Source organism: Passer domesticus, chromosome 9 (assembly GCF_036417665.1).
Source record: "Passer domesticus isolate bPasDom1 chromosome 9, bPasDom1.hap1, whole genome shotgun sequence".
Taxonomy (NCBI): domain Eukaryota; kingdom Metazoa; phylum Chordata; class Aves; order Passeriformes; family Passeridae; genus Passer; species Passer domesticus.
In genome coordinates this window covers 40,389,948-40,407,698 of record NC_087482.1, presented here as the reverse complement: position 1 = coordinate 40,407,698, position 17,751 = coordinate 40,389,948, and the positions used below count along the sequence as shown (strand labels likewise).

The window sequence follows — 17,751 nt, the reverse complement described above, 5'->3', positions numbered from 1 at the left end:
AAGCATTAACAGAATATATGTGTGAGTATCAGGCCCACTTTTGCAACGGGACTTGAGGAAAATTGATGGCAAGACTTAGTAGGAGAGAGTGGTGATGCCCTGGCATTGCTGTTGGAAAAGTTTTAAGAACTGTCTCCTGTTTCCCAGGAGCCCTGTCCACACCCCACTTTATAGTAAGGATTTAACAACAGATTGAAAAGTTGTCTTGAGTTACATTCTGATTATTTTAACATTTCTTTTAAAAATTGGCAGTTGTTTTTAAGGGATTAATAGATTTATAACCAGCTTAGTTAACACACTTTCTCATTAAAAGGAGCTATTTTGGCTCTAATTATAGATGAATTTGTGTTGAGTACCTTATGCTGGGCAGAGTAGGAGCACAACTGGAGTCCCCCAGCCTGTAGTGCCAATCATCTGACATTGCAAGTCCACTTGCTGCTCTAGAAAACACAAGCTGCAAGTTCTCTGCTCATGTCTCTAAACAAGCAGGGTTTGGATTTTTTTGTTTGGCTTGGTTTTTGTAGGGCTTTTTCCCCCCCCCTTATCTGCAGTTCTACATTTTGTAGCACAGAAATAAAACCCTGCCAATCACAATAATTTATTAGTTAAATACCTTCAGAGAGAGATCTTCAGATGATGGACAGTACATTACAGTCAGGGGTTTATACTGCAAATCCAACATGTGCAGTCTTTGTGTCTTTAAAAAATTGAATCCTTCCCTCTCAATGTAGACATCAGGATGGTGAGAGAGAGTCTTAATCCAGATGACTCTATTGCACTTTTATCCCTTTAGTGAGGCCTTTAACCTTTCATTGCTTCATGGCCCTGTTGTTTTGAAATGGTCTTTGTCTGACCAGAGAGAATCCCTCTGCTAAAGACACCTTTAAACAGAGATCCCGACAGGAGAAGGGGGATTCTGCTGCAATTCAGGAATGGAAGATAGATTTTTCCAGTTCAGATGCTATCAGTCACTGTGACTGTAGCAATTGGTTTCCTTTCTAAAGAAGGGTAAAGCAAAAAAAATATATACTGGTGTAATCTGCTTAGAGGAGTGTAATATAGGTCAGGGACCAGAGTGTCCCAGGCCTGACCCTGACCCATCTTTGCACAAGCATCTATAGGCTCTGTCAGAGTGTGGCTGCTGATCAGGATTATCTGGGACCATCTCGAGCAGAAATGGGATCAAACAGCTGCAGTAATTAATAGAAACATAAACTATCAAATGATAGTTTCCAAACGCGTAAAGCACGAGTTTAAAATACATCTTCAGCACACACACACACATTGCACAGTGCTGGCATGGACTATCCACCAGCTGGCAGGAAGGTGCTGGCAGCCCCACCATGTTCACACTCAGCTTTTTCTTGGGAAAAAAATCAGATTGTGCTTGGTCATTTATGCAGTCTGCTTCCCCTGCTGGAAGGCAGCAGGGCACTGGGGCAGGAGGCTCTCAGCCCCAGCTCTGTGCTGCTCTGGGAGAGCTCTCCAAGAGGTGATGTTCTCACGCAGCAAAGGCAGCGTTAGATGATCCCACATGCAGCTTTCTTCCTGCAGAAGATGGGAATTTTAGCACCAAGTGTCAGAGCACAGTTCAAAGCAAAGCTTCCCTAGTAAATTTACATCAGGTAACTGTTGGAGGACAAATGTGTGACAGAATTGTGAGTTTGGGAGCAATGTGTTTCGAAACTGTCAATAGTTTTCATTAATCACAAACCCATCTAAGTTACACATTGAGCTACAAAAACTGGCAGTTCATTGTTTCTCAGAAAACCATATGTCAGTAATATTTTTTTTCCTTTTTATTTTTTTATTTTTTTTTTTTTGTTCTATGAGAGATGTTTTCCCCTTGGGCTTCTTTTTCCTACTGAAATGATGTTACCATGTAATGGTTGGGGAGGGTGATAGACCTACTCTATAGTATGATAATTAAGAATAGATTAAACCAGCCATTTTGCTCTGTGTTTCTTTCAAAGGATTGAGATAATAAAATGGAAGCACCTCAGATTTGGAGTAGTACTGTGAGGAGTGAAGCAGTGAAAAGTTGGTTCTCTGACTGTACCTTCACATTAAAAAAGGGCATGGATTTTTTTCAACAGAGAACAAAGGGAAACTGTTGCAACAGCACCAAAAAAATCTTTTAATATCTTACTTGTGAACTATAAATTTTGGTGAGCTTTTCATTTTCTGCGTGTCTGATGATCTAAGCTACATGGATCAGCCTAATTTTCATTACAGAAATAACAAGGTGATTTTTCTGTGCGCAAATAAATAAACAATTTCCAACATATCATGACCAGCACAAAGGAAGAATAGAGCACTGGGTTTTCAGACCTGTATCCTCTGATTGGAAACTGTTGTTCTGGGTTGCATCTCCTGTGCCTCCACTATTATCACTGTTGGATCTTTTTGCATCCTTTTAGCAGAGAAGAAAATAAGTAATCTCAGAAGAGTAAATGTGAAATCAAGTCTCCATGAGAGCAGGGGAATATTTTGAAAGCCAGTATATACTTTTGGTTGACACAGCTCTTCTGTAAAGGAAGTATTTTCTTGAGCACAATTAATTAAATTAAAAAGGGGAGGATTTTTGCATAAAATGAGGTGGTTCTGGGCACCTGCCCATCTTTTTGTCAGGTGGTGGCTGGTGCATGGACAGAAGCCATCAAAGGTGAGGCTTGGTCTCAGAGGGAGTTTGCACAAGCCAGCAATGCCCCCGAGGAGCAGAATGAATTTTGCTGCTAAGATTTGCACAGAGGAGGTTGCTGAAATGTCACTGGCATATTTTTCAGGTTCTCAGAGGTTATGGGTGCATACATTTTGGACTAAGGGCACAGCAGAGTTTATAAACTTGTGTGCAGCACTAGAACCTACTAAATACAGCCAGTGTCAAGCCCGTGTCATCTCAGCTCAGGGGAGATTTTGGGAAGAGATCAGAGCAGAGGGAAGCATTACAAATGGTAAAAAATCCAACATGTTCCAGGCTGGATCCCTTTGGCAGCTTCCCACGTAGAGTTAGTTTCTGTGTTAGCTCATTTTCTTCTGCCATGCAGTGGAGGGAGTTCCTGAACCTGCCTGTGCCCACAGCTTGTGGCCTCAGCGACTGCTGAGCTGAGATCATCAGAGCTGCAAAAGCCTTCATTTCTGTCAAGACTTTCCTGGAATTTAGGAACAGGAATATAGCTCAGCAAGCTTTTTGGGGGCTGGATTTCTTTTTGACTCTTTTTTTTTTTTCTTCTTCATCTTCTTTCTCTTCTAAAATAAAAACGTAATAGAAATAAGCATCACTCTGAGCCCCCAGAGGGGACACTTATGTGAGTATAAGTGTTGATACAGCCTCTGTTTTTGCAAGTGCCTTTTTAACTAGTGCTTCAGTGACTCAGCTGGGAAATCCCAGCTCCTGCATAAACCAAATAACCAAACTTTCCGGTGGGGCCATAACAGACTGAGATGCTAGATGGAATGGGCACAGAGGGAAGCTAAAAGCAGGATATCATCATTAAATTGCATATATTCTGTGGTCAAACAAGCCCTAGCTCAGCAGAGCTTTTTCACCTCAAGACATTATTGTTACATAAATCATTGAATCAGGGATCACACAGTATTTTGGAAGAAAGTTTACTTATGTGACACATGTAGATCTGTGCATTAATTTCTTCCCTGGAATAAGCCCTTGCATTATGCCCAAACAGTTTGTCATATTTGTCCTTTTTTGCAATGAAAATCTACCTTGCCTTACTCTCTCTTGTGCAAAGAAATATATGGACTGTTTAGTTAAAAGATAAAGAACTACTTTATTATTTCAGCAGAGGCTCTTTTTTGTGCCCAGTCTCCCTCTGGAGTAAAACAACGTGTTAGGAAATCAAACATCTGGAGTTTGGAAAGTCAGCTCTGATATTGAAAAACTATAGCCTAGAAGTCGACCAAACCCTCCAAGTGCCTCCTATGTGAGAAACAAATTTTATGGTGCAATAACTGGAGACCATTTGTTAGAAAATGGGTTGATAATTCACTCTGGGAGTGAGGGGTGCTGCTGGTGTTGCTCAGGAAAGTGTTTTGAGCCAATTCTATCTCCCATGATTTCAGTTTTGTTGTTTCATTTCTTCAATGAGCGTCTTGGTCTTTACAAATTTCCTTTTGTTAATAGCTGGGCCTGCTGCCTGAGCCTTCTTTTCTTCAGTAAGAGATTAAATTAAAAGAAAACGTTGTCAGGAGGATCTAAATACAAGTCACAAAATTATTTTAAAAATTTGACATAGTACTTCAGACTGTGGGCTTTTTTTTGTGTTTAGTTTTGTTTTTAAACCGACATTTCTGGTAAAATGCTGCAGGGCTGCAGTGGTTTTATCCTGCCCACAGACATGTAACAGTCTGCACTCTTTCTTATTTCACCACTTGCCTGGTGCTGCTTCTGCCTCCCAGACCCAGGGTCCGACTGCACTCCGTTGCAGTATTATTTTTTTTGATATGCTCTGCAGTGATTCCTTGAGGCTCCAGCCAGGAATCTGTGACTGTGAGGCTGCATTCAGTGTCCAGATGCATTGAGATGATCTCTGCATTACATATTCACAATAAAAAAAGTCATGATGCAAATGATAAAGACTGAAAACAGCTGCAGTGGTTCAGCCCAAGGTCCATGGAGTCGAGCATTTTGGCTCCAGCTGGGGCTATAAATAAGATGCCTGGCAAAGGGAAGGAAAAGAGCAAGATACTTGATATTCCCCCACTTCTTTCCTGGGGCTCCCAACCACCAACAATTAATATTAAGCTCATGGAATTTTTCTTTTCCCTCTTCTTTTCAAGGCCAGCTTGGATGGGGCGTTGAGCCACCTGGCCCACTGGAAGTTGCCCCTGCCCATGGCAGAGGTGTGGCAACAAGTTCATCTTTAGGGTCCCTTCCAATCCCAACCATTCTGTGATTCTGCAGCCCCCAATGGGTCTGTCCTATAAGTGAATCTCCCCTTGAATCTCCTGAATCAGCTTCTTGCCCCCACAGATCTCTCCAGGGAAGCTGCACAGCCTGGGGACTCTTTCTGTGATGATTCTAAACCAGACTCTGGTTCAGCTTTCCTTGCTGTCTCCCAGTCCTGGTGTAGGGAGAGGCAAGCTGTGCCCAGTGCCCAGGTGGCATCAGGGCATGTTGGAGGTTGATGTCCACCACAAGCTGCAGCATCCCTCTCTTGGTCCTTGTGTGGCAGCTGCTCCAGGCTTTGATCATCCTCGTTGCATTTCTCAGATTTTCCAGTGGTTTTTATTTTTTTCCTTTTCATTTTAGAACAGAAGAGTTTCAATCCCTGGTTTTCCTCTTCAGTCAAATTAATGTCAGTGTAATTCCAAACTTGGAAATATTTTTGGGAAAAAACTTCATTAAGTTTCTGTAGTTCATATGTTCTGCTACAAAAAAGGGTTTAGTATTCAGCAACTGGCAATGTTCATTAACAGTTACATTTATTTTTATTTTCTTTTTTTTATGTTATTTTTTATTTTTGTTTTGTTTTCAACCCATTTGTCTTCTTTCACACTTCTGAAGGTGTTCAAACCTGAACAGGCAAATAAACAGATTTAGGTGAGAAGCACTAGATATTATTTTTTTAAGGTCTTTGGGTGCTCTTAAGTCAATACTTTTGTAACTCCTGCTGTATGTTGGGATGGATACCAGTGGAAAGTTTACCACTTGTTTGACTTTTTTGCCATGTTCAGCTTTATTAATAGCTTCAATGGGAGCAGCTTTTGCCTTCTGTCTCTCCATCCCGCTCACCCTCCAGAGACTTGCAAAAGCAATACCTTTATTATTTTTCTTCTTTTTCCTGTCATCTGCCTGTCTCCATTTGCTCAGACAAATAAGTGATAAACAGGAATGATGATCTGTTTAACACCACAGGAAGAATGTTGTATTATGAGACAAGAGAGACCTCTTGTTTACAGCAAGTTATTTTTGGTAATTAGCCATTTGTAGAGGAAGATGAGCCTCTGCTCATAAAGTCAGCATGCCACAATTTAGGGGGCTCTGAATGGAAATCTACCATTTGCCTCAACTGGAAATGGCAATTGTGCGCGTTTAGAAATGAATCAGTGGCTGTTTTTTCCCCTTGCAGGAAGCAGACTGAACAAGGATCTGCGGCATTACCTCAACCAGAGGTTTCAGAAGGGGTCACCAGACCACGACCTGCAGCAGACCATCCGGGACAACCTCTACCGCCACGCTGTGCCTTGTAAGTGACAGCCCCTGCCCCGCAGGCTTCCATGTGTGACAGCAGAGAGGGCTGAAAAGGAAAATGATTCATCTCTGGATGAGGCTTTTTTTGATTACCTTTTTGGAGCAGTTGATGGTGTGATGCAAGCCTTGTGATGCCTGCTTTGGAGAAAAGCCCTAAAAAAAACTGCCACGGGGTGATTGCTTGGCTTAGGAAGAGTCTATATTAATATCAGAATGGTGAATGTTGCTTATTGGTTTAAAACCTATGAATATAAAAGAGGCTTCTATTTTTATTTCCTGAGCAGAACTTAATTTCTGATGCTTGTTTAACTTGTAGAATTGAAGAGCATTTTATGGCTGGGTGCCATTGTTGAAGGCATCTGCCACTGTTGGAAGGTCATCCTTGATTCACGTAGGAGATAAGGAACGAGAGTTAGCAAAGCTGAGAAAGAAATGCTCATTTTCACCCAAAAAACCCAACCAAAAAAAAACCCCTACCCCATACACAACAACAACAAAAAAACTTAAACAAAAAACAAAACCAACCAAACAAAAAGCCAAGGAAAAAAAAAAAAAACCAGATCAAAAAACCCAAATAAACAAACCAAACCAACAAAAAAAAACCCCAAAAACCCCAAAAAACAAACAAAGAAACAAAAAAAAAACCCCCAAAACAAACCCAACAAACCCATTGGAAAAAAGACAAAGAAAAAAAATCCCAAAAGAAAAACTAAGAATTCTGGAGCATGGTAGTCCTTAGAAGGTCAGAATAATTACTGAAATGAGATTGTCCTTGGCATTTTGGGAAGGCATACAAAGAGTGGAGAGTGATCCTACTTTGTTGCACCTCTCTTTGACATTCTCCAGGTGGCAGGGGACACTCTTCTAAGGAAAAGCTTTTTTTGCTTAATTTGGCTGAGCTGTGGTAATAATGATATGCCCTTTAGATCAGGCTGGAATAAGTAAACATCTTAGTTATAGGATACTGAGATAAGCAGCAAAATAATTTGAAGTTTTCTGTCTCGTTGTGAATCAGAGATTGTTTATCCTGGTAGACTTATATAAATATTGAATAATTATGTTGCAACTCAAAAATCAGTATTTGCCAACAAATATCACATAGTGGTACACACAGTAGTAGTCATTTTCAGCCTAAGTGTTGCATGCAGGAGGGCTGTGTAAGACCAGTTAAAATTGAGTGGTAACACTGACAAATGTTGATTCTTCAAATGGCAGATGCTGTTATAACACCATGGAGTTTATGCTCATTTTATCAGTGAAAAGCATGAAACAAATTATGTTTAAAGAACATAAAAGGACATAAAGAATAAATATGGATTATTGTTTACTATTGAACACTTCCGTCTGCCTTTCTGCCAACATGAAATGTGATTATTTTTCAATCACCTAACTTGGCAGGCTGCAGATTTTTAGGGCATACTGCAAAAAGTGGCTTCCAGGAGAGCACGTGGAGTGTTAGGCTTGGGAGATGCAGTGCTGTGATACTAATGCCCTTCTGCCTATGTGTGATATTTCATTTCCTAAAACAGTAAATAAAGCAAATGAGTGTAAGTTCTGGGGAAACATTTTGCACGTTACCAAGGTTACATTTTGAAATGCTTTCCATTGATTCTTTTATCTGATTTATTGAACTTGATGGTGAGCTAAGCTGCTTGGTCTTGCTTTTGATTTAAAATTAAGAGCAGTGAAAGTGATTCCTGCCTTTTCAGAATAGCTGGGGGAGATGTGGGTTGTTGGTGTATTAATAAGAGCATCAGTACTTATGTTTCACTTATGAAACAAGTGGAAAACCTGAGAAGGGGTGTTAGTTATTGTGTGTCTCTACACAAAATTGTTGAGCAGGTAGCATTTAATTTTGGCTTTATTTACTGTGGGGATGGCATTAATGGCAGCTTTTAAGAATGATGCTAATATTGGTGTGTGGCTTGGAATGAGACTGCTGCGTGGTGGGTTGGGATGCTTTACAGGTCTGGAGATTAATCTGGCTGTATGCTCATATTTTTATTCCTTGGTACACGTGACCAGTAAATCCAGAGCCCTGGACCAATCCCTAGTGCTAATGGATTATGAAGCCTTGTATTTGGAAAATGGAATTCCCTGATGCTTATGTGATAAACACAAACAAGAACACAAGGTCACTTGGACTGAGCATGCTTGGCCTGACAGCTGCCTTTTATTGCACTAATACAAGGGCTAAATGAAGTGATAATTAGTAAATTCAAAATGCACAAAGGTGCTGTTAACCAGTTATTGCCCAGAAATTCTGGTGAGAATAGCAAGTGATTCAGCCCTGACTGGTTTGGTGCAGGTGGTGAGAAAACCCAGAGGGTTTCTGTTTCCCACTCAGCCCTGTGCCCATCGTGTGAAGTCGTGACAGCTTTTGTGGAAGATAGAGGTCAAGCAGAAGGGAGGAAAGATGCAGGATGTTTGGCTCAACCTCATTATTTTGTTAATGACACACTGCTTAAGCATCATTGAGATTTTTGTCTTTAGGAGAGTTGGTTAAGAGTTTGATTTATTTTCTAGTGAACCTTGAGGATGAGTGGGATGATGTCAGCTCCCAAGGACCATAGGAGCATTTGCCTGTATGAGTGACACAGGATGGTTTTCTGAGAGATCAGAGGATTTGATCCTAAATGTGTGAGCCATCATGAACAAATGAGACCTTGAAATGGACCCAAAGGTGAAGCATTGTCGAAATAAGCTGGCAAACCACACCCACATTTCTGCAAACTGAATTCTTCCCCTGCTCCTCAGTGCCATCTGCCCCTCCAGCACACTTCCCCCGAGCCCTCATCCCCTCAGCTCCCAGCTCCCCACTGAGCTGATTTTTTCCTGCAATGCTCTGTAGTAAACAACAGCTGTGACAAGATTCCAGGTGGCCTCCAAGTTTGGTTGTTGTGAGTCTCGAGTGCTCTGCTGTTCCTATCACACCAAACCCACGGGTTTATTTACAGACCCAAGGCATTCTCCTCTGAGTTTACAACTTGAGCAGCAGCATGAGTTAGGACAAGGAGAGAGTAAGGAAGAGAGGCAGGGCACCCATTCATATATTTGGATGGTGTATAAGTGGTTATAAAGCCATGCTTCAATGGACAAATCTTTGGAAGAGTTAAGTGTGGTTCAGCTTTTATTTCACATGAACCACCACTGGGCTGCTAATTCCTTGACTTTCTTCCTGAGGCTTTCATTTCATTGTAAACTTCACCCAAGCCTTTACTTTGGAATATTTTTATCTTCTGCTTAAGAAAAAGCAGGATTTTAGAACTTGAGCGAAGTTATTCTCATAGATGTTCAGATGAATTTATGTTTTCATTCCTACCATGTAGTTTCCATTGTCAAAACTAGACAAAAACACATCAATACATCATCCAGATTAGTATTATGTTGGTCCAGTCTCTAGCCATCCCTTTTCCTTCTTTTGTTTTGAAGTACCCCATTTTTCCTGTGTTTTGGTGTGCCTAGTGAAGATGACCAGAAATAATGCTCTGTTTTGGGGTATTGAGCTTGGTCTATATTGTGAGATGGCAACAATTCCACAGTTACCCCTTGGCCATGCCTCTACCAGAAGTGCTTTGACTGATGCAAAGACCTGGTCCACACCTTACTTCTAGAGTACTTTACTTACTCCAGCTCAATTTTTTACAGCTCAAACACTTTGAGAGCAAGAGGGAAGATTTATCAACTGTGTGAAGCATCTTGCTGGGGCGCCTGTGCCACATTTGAGTCCATCTGTGCTGGGGAGGCTGGGGGTCAGTGATGCAGTGTGTTGACATTCTGGCTTTAGGTTTCAGAGTGTTTCTAGGAGCGGGACTTTCCCATACAGGATTGTTGTATGTGAAGATTCACCTAGTGGAAGTGGAATTTGTGATTAGTTGGAAGTTCATGTAAGAGTATATCCATTAAATAGGTGTTTCCTATCAGCCCTTCAGGGGATATCTGTGCTGTAGTGTTTATTGAGAAAGTTATGTGATAGCAACTTACTTTAAGGTGCTAATGCATCAGCCTGCCCAAACCACTGTTCACAGAAGGCAGAACACACAGGATTGTCTTCCTCTTTTTGAAATGGTGGCAGAGGGTATCAGTTTAATATAAACATGCAGTACTGGCTATTTGTCCGAGTTTCTTATACTCAGCAGTCTGGCAGCTATTTTCTTTTCAAAGTGCATCAAGAGGAATCAGAAAGATGATGCTTCCACAAAAGCTTATCTCAGCATGTTGTTTGATTTTGGGTTTATTTTCCATTTATTTGATTCTCCACTTGTTTCAGTCCTGAGTGACATGCAGAGGCAGCTGTGGTTGGTCTGGTGTCTGTACCTTTCCTTCTAAAGGAGTATACCTGGTGCAGACATGACTGAAATAACAGCTAATCCTATTTCAGTCCTGTGCAGTCCCTTTCCTTGCCAGGCTGCAGTCTTCAGAAGCAAAGCTCTGGAAGGTGCAAGGTCTTTTTGATGGTAGATGAAAAGGTGACAGTGACTAGCCTAGAGTTAAGTCAGACTAGACACTATATGGCATTCTTTTTATTTTTCCCCTTTTCTTCACAAAATTGGCTTTTAAAATGTCAGGAGGTCATCATTCAACAGTTGATTGACTTCCCCAAAACAAGTACATGTCCTGGGATTAATTGACTGGAGATCTGAATGTTAGAGATTTGCCACTTTCATTCCTGCTGTCTGTTCTCTCACCTTCCCAGAGTTTGATCTGTTCCTGTCCTCAATTACAGCACAGTAGCTCCAGCTGTTGTGCTTGGTTTTATAGAGGAGCATGGAACAAAATGGAAAGAAATGGATAAAAATCAATAGTTGTGTTGAGTGACCTGTGAGGAGGCTCAGCAAAAGCCAACAACACTCAGGCACCTGGCTGGTGTGAGCTCTCACATTTCAGGGGGAAGTTTGAGAATAAGTTTCTCTATTCCAAGTGATCTCCTGGCTCAAAGGAGAAATCTCCTTTCAAAGCAAAACCAGTAAAACCCAGTTTTGATAGTAAGTGATTGTAGGCTGCACATTGAAGCTTATTCTCTGAATTCAAGGTTTTCATGGATAGTTGAACTTCCAAAGGGCAGTTTAGTTTCTCCGGGAGCTGGATAAGCTGTTCTGTGCATTACTACCATCATCTGCAGGTAAGGGAGGACTAGAGGGACTAAGTGGGCTGGGATGTGATGAAACTCCTGTCAAATGTGCAGACTCAGGTGATTTCCCAGGATAGTTTTTAAAGTCCTATAGCTCTAGGTTCCCCCATAAGTATTTCTGAACTTCAGAATTAATTGATAAAAGGGATATGAAAACCAGCTTACAGAAGGTTCTTTTCATTAGGATAGAGAGCATGAAAGTGTATCAGTATACTGGGAAAGATTGCTGAAGTGAAGCATAAAGACCTTTATGTTCCAAATGAATGTGGTTTTACATGTGTGGATATTTGAGTTACAATTTTGAAGTTATTTTTAGTTACTAATTTTTATTAAGGATAAACAGAATCACAGACAGTGCACATTAGTTTTCTTCCCAGGCAATAAATCATCAGTTTATGTACACAAATGTTTTTCAATTCCCAAAAGCTTTCCAGACCTGCAGCTGTATTTATTATCCAAGTACCTTTTGTTGAAGTTCCCTTCCTAGAGGTGTAATTCTGCTTTTATAATGAGAAATAGTTGCAGGGTCCATGAAATATTTATTTGAAGGCCCACACTGATACGGTGAGGAGCAGCAGACTTTTTTCTGTCACAGAAAAATAATTAATTTTTTTACAAGATTTATGTTAGGAAAAAAGTTTTAATTACTTTTAAAATAGTGCCATTATCACTGGGTTGCAGCATATAGATACCAGCAGTATGTAAAAATAATTTTTCTTATGAATAATTGCTTGTGAGTAAATCTAACTCTGTATAAAATGAGGTATATTTCCATGCCAGCTGGTGTACACATATTTGATTTTTCCTGGTTTCAGCAGGGACTGTATCCTGAGTACAACCACGGGCTTTAGAAAATCCTTATACCTGTGTTCCAGGGAGTGCCAAATTGCAGCAGTGTCCCCTGCAGTTTTCAAGGATGTAATTCATTCACTAATTAGTGAACCAGATGTGTTTTCACTTTTAAAAGAGAGGAAAAATACCCTATTCTGAGCAACAGGACCAATATTTCTGTAGTTTAATTCCTTTCTATAGACAATCATTTTTGTTTAATCTAGAAGACTTCAGGACCTTTCTCCCATCTGGTCTGTCCTTCCAGATCAATAACACACTTTGTGCCAGCAAAACTATTGTTTGGGGGTGGGTTTGTTTGTTTTGTTTTTTAATTTTGGAAATAAAAGCACTTATGATGGCAAATATTGCTCCATCTGCTTCCCCGTTTGTGAGGAATAGCTTTTTTGTGTTTCTCTGTACACCCAGTTGGAATTGCAGGAGGCACCAGAGAACAGTACAAAGCAGAGGAGCTCAGCCTTAGATGCTCTCCCATGGCACTTGCCAAAGGAGATTTGGGTAAGGAGTGTGGGAAGAGATTACAGGGCCAGTTTTCTTTGTTTCCTTTGTTACTCCCCAGTGTACTTAATTTTGCAGGTTTTTCATTGCAGTTGCTTTGTGCTCTGGCAAAGCAGCTGCCAGTGGATATTTAGGTGCAGTGCAAACAATGCCTGTGCATTTGTTTTAAAAAATAAAGGCTTCCAAGGTGAGAGGCTCTGGGAGAGCAGAGAGTGTCAGACCTGAGAGCAGCTCCTGCTGTTGGGAGGTAAAGGGGTGCAGATGAATTACCCCACATTATTTACTTCAAAACTGCCTCTGTCCTGCCACAGTTTTTCATATGATATCTAATATGGTATCTAATCAGGTCCCAGGGTCCTGGTTAGATCTTTGGTGATGGATGCAGTGCCACAGCTTGAGATTTCTAGGCAGTTTGATTTCTTTTCAGCTATCACCATGCATCTGTTCAAGGGTTTCAGTGTATTGATTATGCTACAAAGCAAGGGAATGAGTGTTCTAGCAAAAGGAGTGTTTTAAAATGAGGTAAAATTAAATGTGTAGCTGTTCTTTAACCTGCTTTTCCACTCACATTTGGTATTTCATGATTAACTCTCTGCAGAAGGCACCCATCACTGTGTAGGTATGTTTGTGCTTGGCTGTGCTGGTGGTTTCATCATCATTACAAAACTCCTGTGCTTTCCATCAAAGATGTCAGTGTTTAAAAAGGAACACCTGTAAAATCACATTTATTTGAGATTCTTCTGGCCCAGTGTGATACCAGCTAACCCAGTGGGATTGTAGAGGAGGAGTTTCCTGTGTGATTCCCAGTCCCACGTCCTGCTACCCTGACAGTCCCCGAGCCCAGGGGGGCAGTGGCAGATGCCAGCTCCTGATGGTTTGATGGGCATGCAGAGTTGTCACATTTCATCTTCAAACAGCTATCCTTTTTTTAACATTACATGCTTCCTCACATCACCATGCTGTATTTGTCCTCTAAATCCTTTTTGTCTTTATTTCAGCAGAGAGGTGATTAGCCATGGAATCATTTATAAAGCTGTTTAGATTCTGCTAGCTGGTTTTCTTTGGGGAGAGTCATACCCAGTACCTTTACTGGGAATAACTCTGTGAATTCATTTTCACTGATTTCCTTCCCCCCACCCCAAGTGAATAAGAGGATAGAAAGAAATAGAACAAATGTTTGTATTTCTGTCCCTATTGAAGGAAAAATAAATCTTTCTTATTAGTCTTAGCAGTCTAGATGTGTCCTTTTTTTTTATGATGTTCTCTTGAATAATTAGAGCTTTGAGTTCTGAAGTCAAGATTCCTGGGTCATTGCCAGAACAGATTTATTTAAGAGGGACACTAGTTCTCTGAATTCCCTTTAAAGGGCTTTGTTAATGTCCCAGACTGCTCTTAATTAGTGGTTTAAGAGGGAATACATCTGTTTCACTGAGGATTGTGAAAATTTTTATTTAAATGGAAATGCTTAATAAATGGCTCTTTAAAAGGCTAATGTATCTTCAAAATGAGGTGTGTATCACAAAGTAATCAGGTGAATAGTGATCTGGCAGTTCTTCTTGCATGGTCTTTTTCAGCTGAATAAGGAGGAAAGCCTCATCAAAGCCCTTTAGGAGTATCATCTGCTCTTGAATTTGATTTCATACTTCATCATTCATTCTCTACCTGCACTTTTTCATTGAACTTCAGGTTTAACACTCCATTTACCAGGGGAAAAAACAGTAAACAGAAGTTGATGTTGGTGAAAGGCATAAAAAGGCTTATTAGAGATATTGATGATACTTTGTTTGTTATCTTAGACCACCATAGCAACTCAAGTACCAAAATTTAAAGTTACTTAATGGGACATTTGTCATGTGCTAAAAATGTGCAGGTGATCCTTGCTGTATTAGGGACTGGAACTGGCAAAGCTCAGAACAGAGGGCTGGAGCAGATGCTTGGGGAAGGAGGAGCTCCACATCAAGAAGCTGCTGCTGCTTTTAGCGAACTCTTCCTTGAATACATGAGGAGATAGCTATTAATAAACCCAGCATTACCATCTCCTACTGTTCACAGGGATTCTGAATTAGTAATCAAAACCTTGACACCGGGTATTTTGACTTTTTTCATATGAGTGTTGATTTATGAGCCCGTCTTTGTTCATGTTTTTCTAGGGTGTGAGTTTTTTAGTGTTTTCTTTTGTTCAGAGGGGGATAACACAGGAGAGCTGAAAAGGGATTTGGATAGTGAGGTTATTAGCAATTTTCCTAAATCCAGATATGGAAGGTTTTCAGGAGAGCAGCAAGTGTTGCTAGATGTGAAAGACAGTAATGGAAAACCCAGCAGAATGCTCTGTGTGTAGCAGTAGGAAGGCTGGACTCAACAGAGGGGCAGAGCTGGACCCAGTTCTTCCAGGAATGTGAACATCCCATCATGTTCACAAATACCTTTCCCATTTTTGTATTTCCATAATTTTAAAGATATAGATTGCTATCTCACTTAGAAATCCTCTTCAAAATTCCCGGTGTTTTCTGGAAGGGAAAAGCTGATGAGATGCAGTAGTGCTGCTCCTGTGTAACTAACCACACTGGAGAATCACAGTGACAGACATTCAGTAAATTGCCCACATTATAGAACATTGATGATACCATTAAAGTGGTAAATTTAATATTATAGTTCTATTAGATTTCTCCCTCATTAACTCTGATCTGATAAACAACCTCCGGCATATTTTGAAGGTAATAATCACCTTACAATCACTCCTGCTCCTCTCTATCTGGCATTTCAAGCTCCTATAGATTTACAGCTCCTCTGTCATCTAATCTGTACTTACTCCTTTATTTCTCCTTTGAACTTGTACTTACAGGCAGACAGCCTTTTCTAGAAGGCCCTGGGCATGCAACTAACACTTCATAGCCAGAGTAAAGTCATCCTAAGTTCCATTCCTCAGATTTTGGACAAAATGGGTCTGAGAGAATAAAATTAACCCAGTGTTCAGGCAAGCAGGACGCAGGCCTGCAGAGGTGTTTTAGGACTGAGCCCTTTCTAAGGGTTGGCAGCAGTGGGTTGTGCTCCTGGCTTTTGCAAACAGGAATCAGAGCAGCCTCTGCAAACTCTTGCTGGCAATGTGGTGGTGAAGAGGGGACCATGTGTGTGCTGGGCACAGCCCTGGCAGGCAGAGCAGCCCTGCTGCAGCCTGCAGGGAGGTGGAAATGCTGAAGGAACCTTTGTCAGCCATGGCTGTCTAGTACAGACAATTTCCACTCCTAAACATTAATCCTCCAGCAGCAAAGCCGCAGCTTAACCAAGTAACCTTAGCTCCTCTCGACTGGCAGGAGGCTTCCAAGGAGCCTCTTGTTTTCCTAAGTGAGTCATGGCTTGATCAGAGTGCTGTCTCAGGGAGAAGGTGGTTGTTATACATCACCTATCACAATGTAAAAGTGGAAAGCGACGCTGAAATGCTGACCCTTAATCTGAAGTGCACCATCTGTGTTTTATTTCCACATCTTGCTGAGTTTACAGTTATTTGAATTCACAGTTTGTTCCCCATTTGCTGTTCCCACATGGTAAGTGAATTGGATCCAAAATGTACTGATGAAAGAATGAGAACGCTGTTGCAGAAGTTTGTTCCTACCTACAAGAGTGCTCTATCTCACACTTTTTCCACCCTGTGAGTTAAATCCTAGCTGTAAAATCTTGTCTAAGATGGCCTTCTTTCATGGTGGGAAGCTGGGGTTACTGTGAGGACAAAGACTCCTTTCCCCATCCTGAAGTGATTTATGATTTGCTTATGACATTCAGCTCTAGAAAAGGTAGAGAGTTCTTACATCTGACAAAGTATTTGCTTTGCTGTTCCTGTAAATTTCTGTGGATGCTTATCTGGTAATAAGCTCTTGCTGTTGGAGCACCACTTTTATTTAGTAATTCTTTTCTGTTCATATGAGCCAAAGTGTTTGATGCTAAATTAAGACTGGGTATAATATAATGATGAGAGCTGTAATTACAACTGTAATAGTTTTTCATGGTGCAACTTTGAACTATTCTGATTTTAGAATGGGCAAACAGCTCAAAAACAGGTTGCATTACATTTATTCTCCTTTCCTTCTATTTTTTCTACCAAGAAAAACCATTTTCTTAAGACATAACTAACTGTAAAAAAAGATATAAAATTTAAACATGTCGTATTTCAAAAGCAAGCCATCAAAATGCTGAAGGCTGTATAAACTTAAATACCTTCTTTGGCTTTTGCTGCAGACCACACAAGCTCTGAGAAATTGATTACTCTGGTACTGGAATGGCCTTTCATGATACAGAAACAGAGGTTTGCATTGAATTTCTTTCTTTGTGTGTGGGACTTTTTTTTTTTTGAAAGAAAAAAAGGCCTTTAAACCCCAGATTAAAAATAAGTCATTTCATTGTTTCCGTTTTCCCCTCTTCTAAATCTTATGAAAGAGTTTCCATAGATGACTGGGGAGCTGCATCTCTGAATAAATCTAAAGTAAAATGCTCCATTTATTTTTTTAATAAAGAGGCTTTTTTTCTGGAATGTTCCATGTAGGTACTGCCTCATTGAAGTTTCATCTGGTTGAGAGAGTTTCACTGTGGCTCATGCAGATTTTTTTATTTTGTGGACATGAAGAGGAGGGGCGAGGAATTCAGAGTAATTTATTTTCATATTGCACTCTTCCAAATTTACAGAGTGCAATATTCTAAACATTATCAAAGGCTTTGGAGTTCCCACAGCAGCTTTGATTTGACCAGACAGGTACCCAAAAAACAGTCTGTGACTCCAAGAGGCCGGTGTTGAAAGATCAGGAAGGTGATCTTGAGCAAAGAATTTTTGTCTTTTTTTATTTATACAAGAAACATATAACGGGCCAGCACCTTGACCCAGCTGGTGTTTTCATGAAGATGCTGATGTCAGATAAATTTAAGGCTGTTTATAAGCAGTCCAATCTCCTGTTAGTGTGTGGCCATGTCTCCTATAAAGGTAATGCAAGGGTTGCTGGCTCTCAGTGATGTTTTTCCCCTATCTAGTTCAAGCACTTTTGAGGACTGGTACATCAGCAAGAGCAGTGTCTGTGTT

General features: G+C 40.6%; 1 protein-coding gene across 31 annotated transcripts in view; it reads left to right on the top strand.

The window, feature by feature from the left end:
- Nucleotides 1-17,751, top strand: part of MAGI1 (membrane associated guanylate kinase, WW and PDZ domain containing 1) — a 335,995-nt gene that overhangs the window by 159,708 nt on the left and 158,536 nt on the right. For all 31 annotated transcript variants that reach the window (XM_064432960.1, XM_064432949.1, XM_064432958.1 and 28 more), the window contains exon 2: nucleotides 6,090-6,206. In XM_064432960.1, coding sequence (XP_064289030.1) covers nucleotides 6,090-6,206 — 117 coding nt within the window. The remainder of the gene's footprint in view (nucleotides 1-6,089; nucleotides 6,207-17,751) is intronic.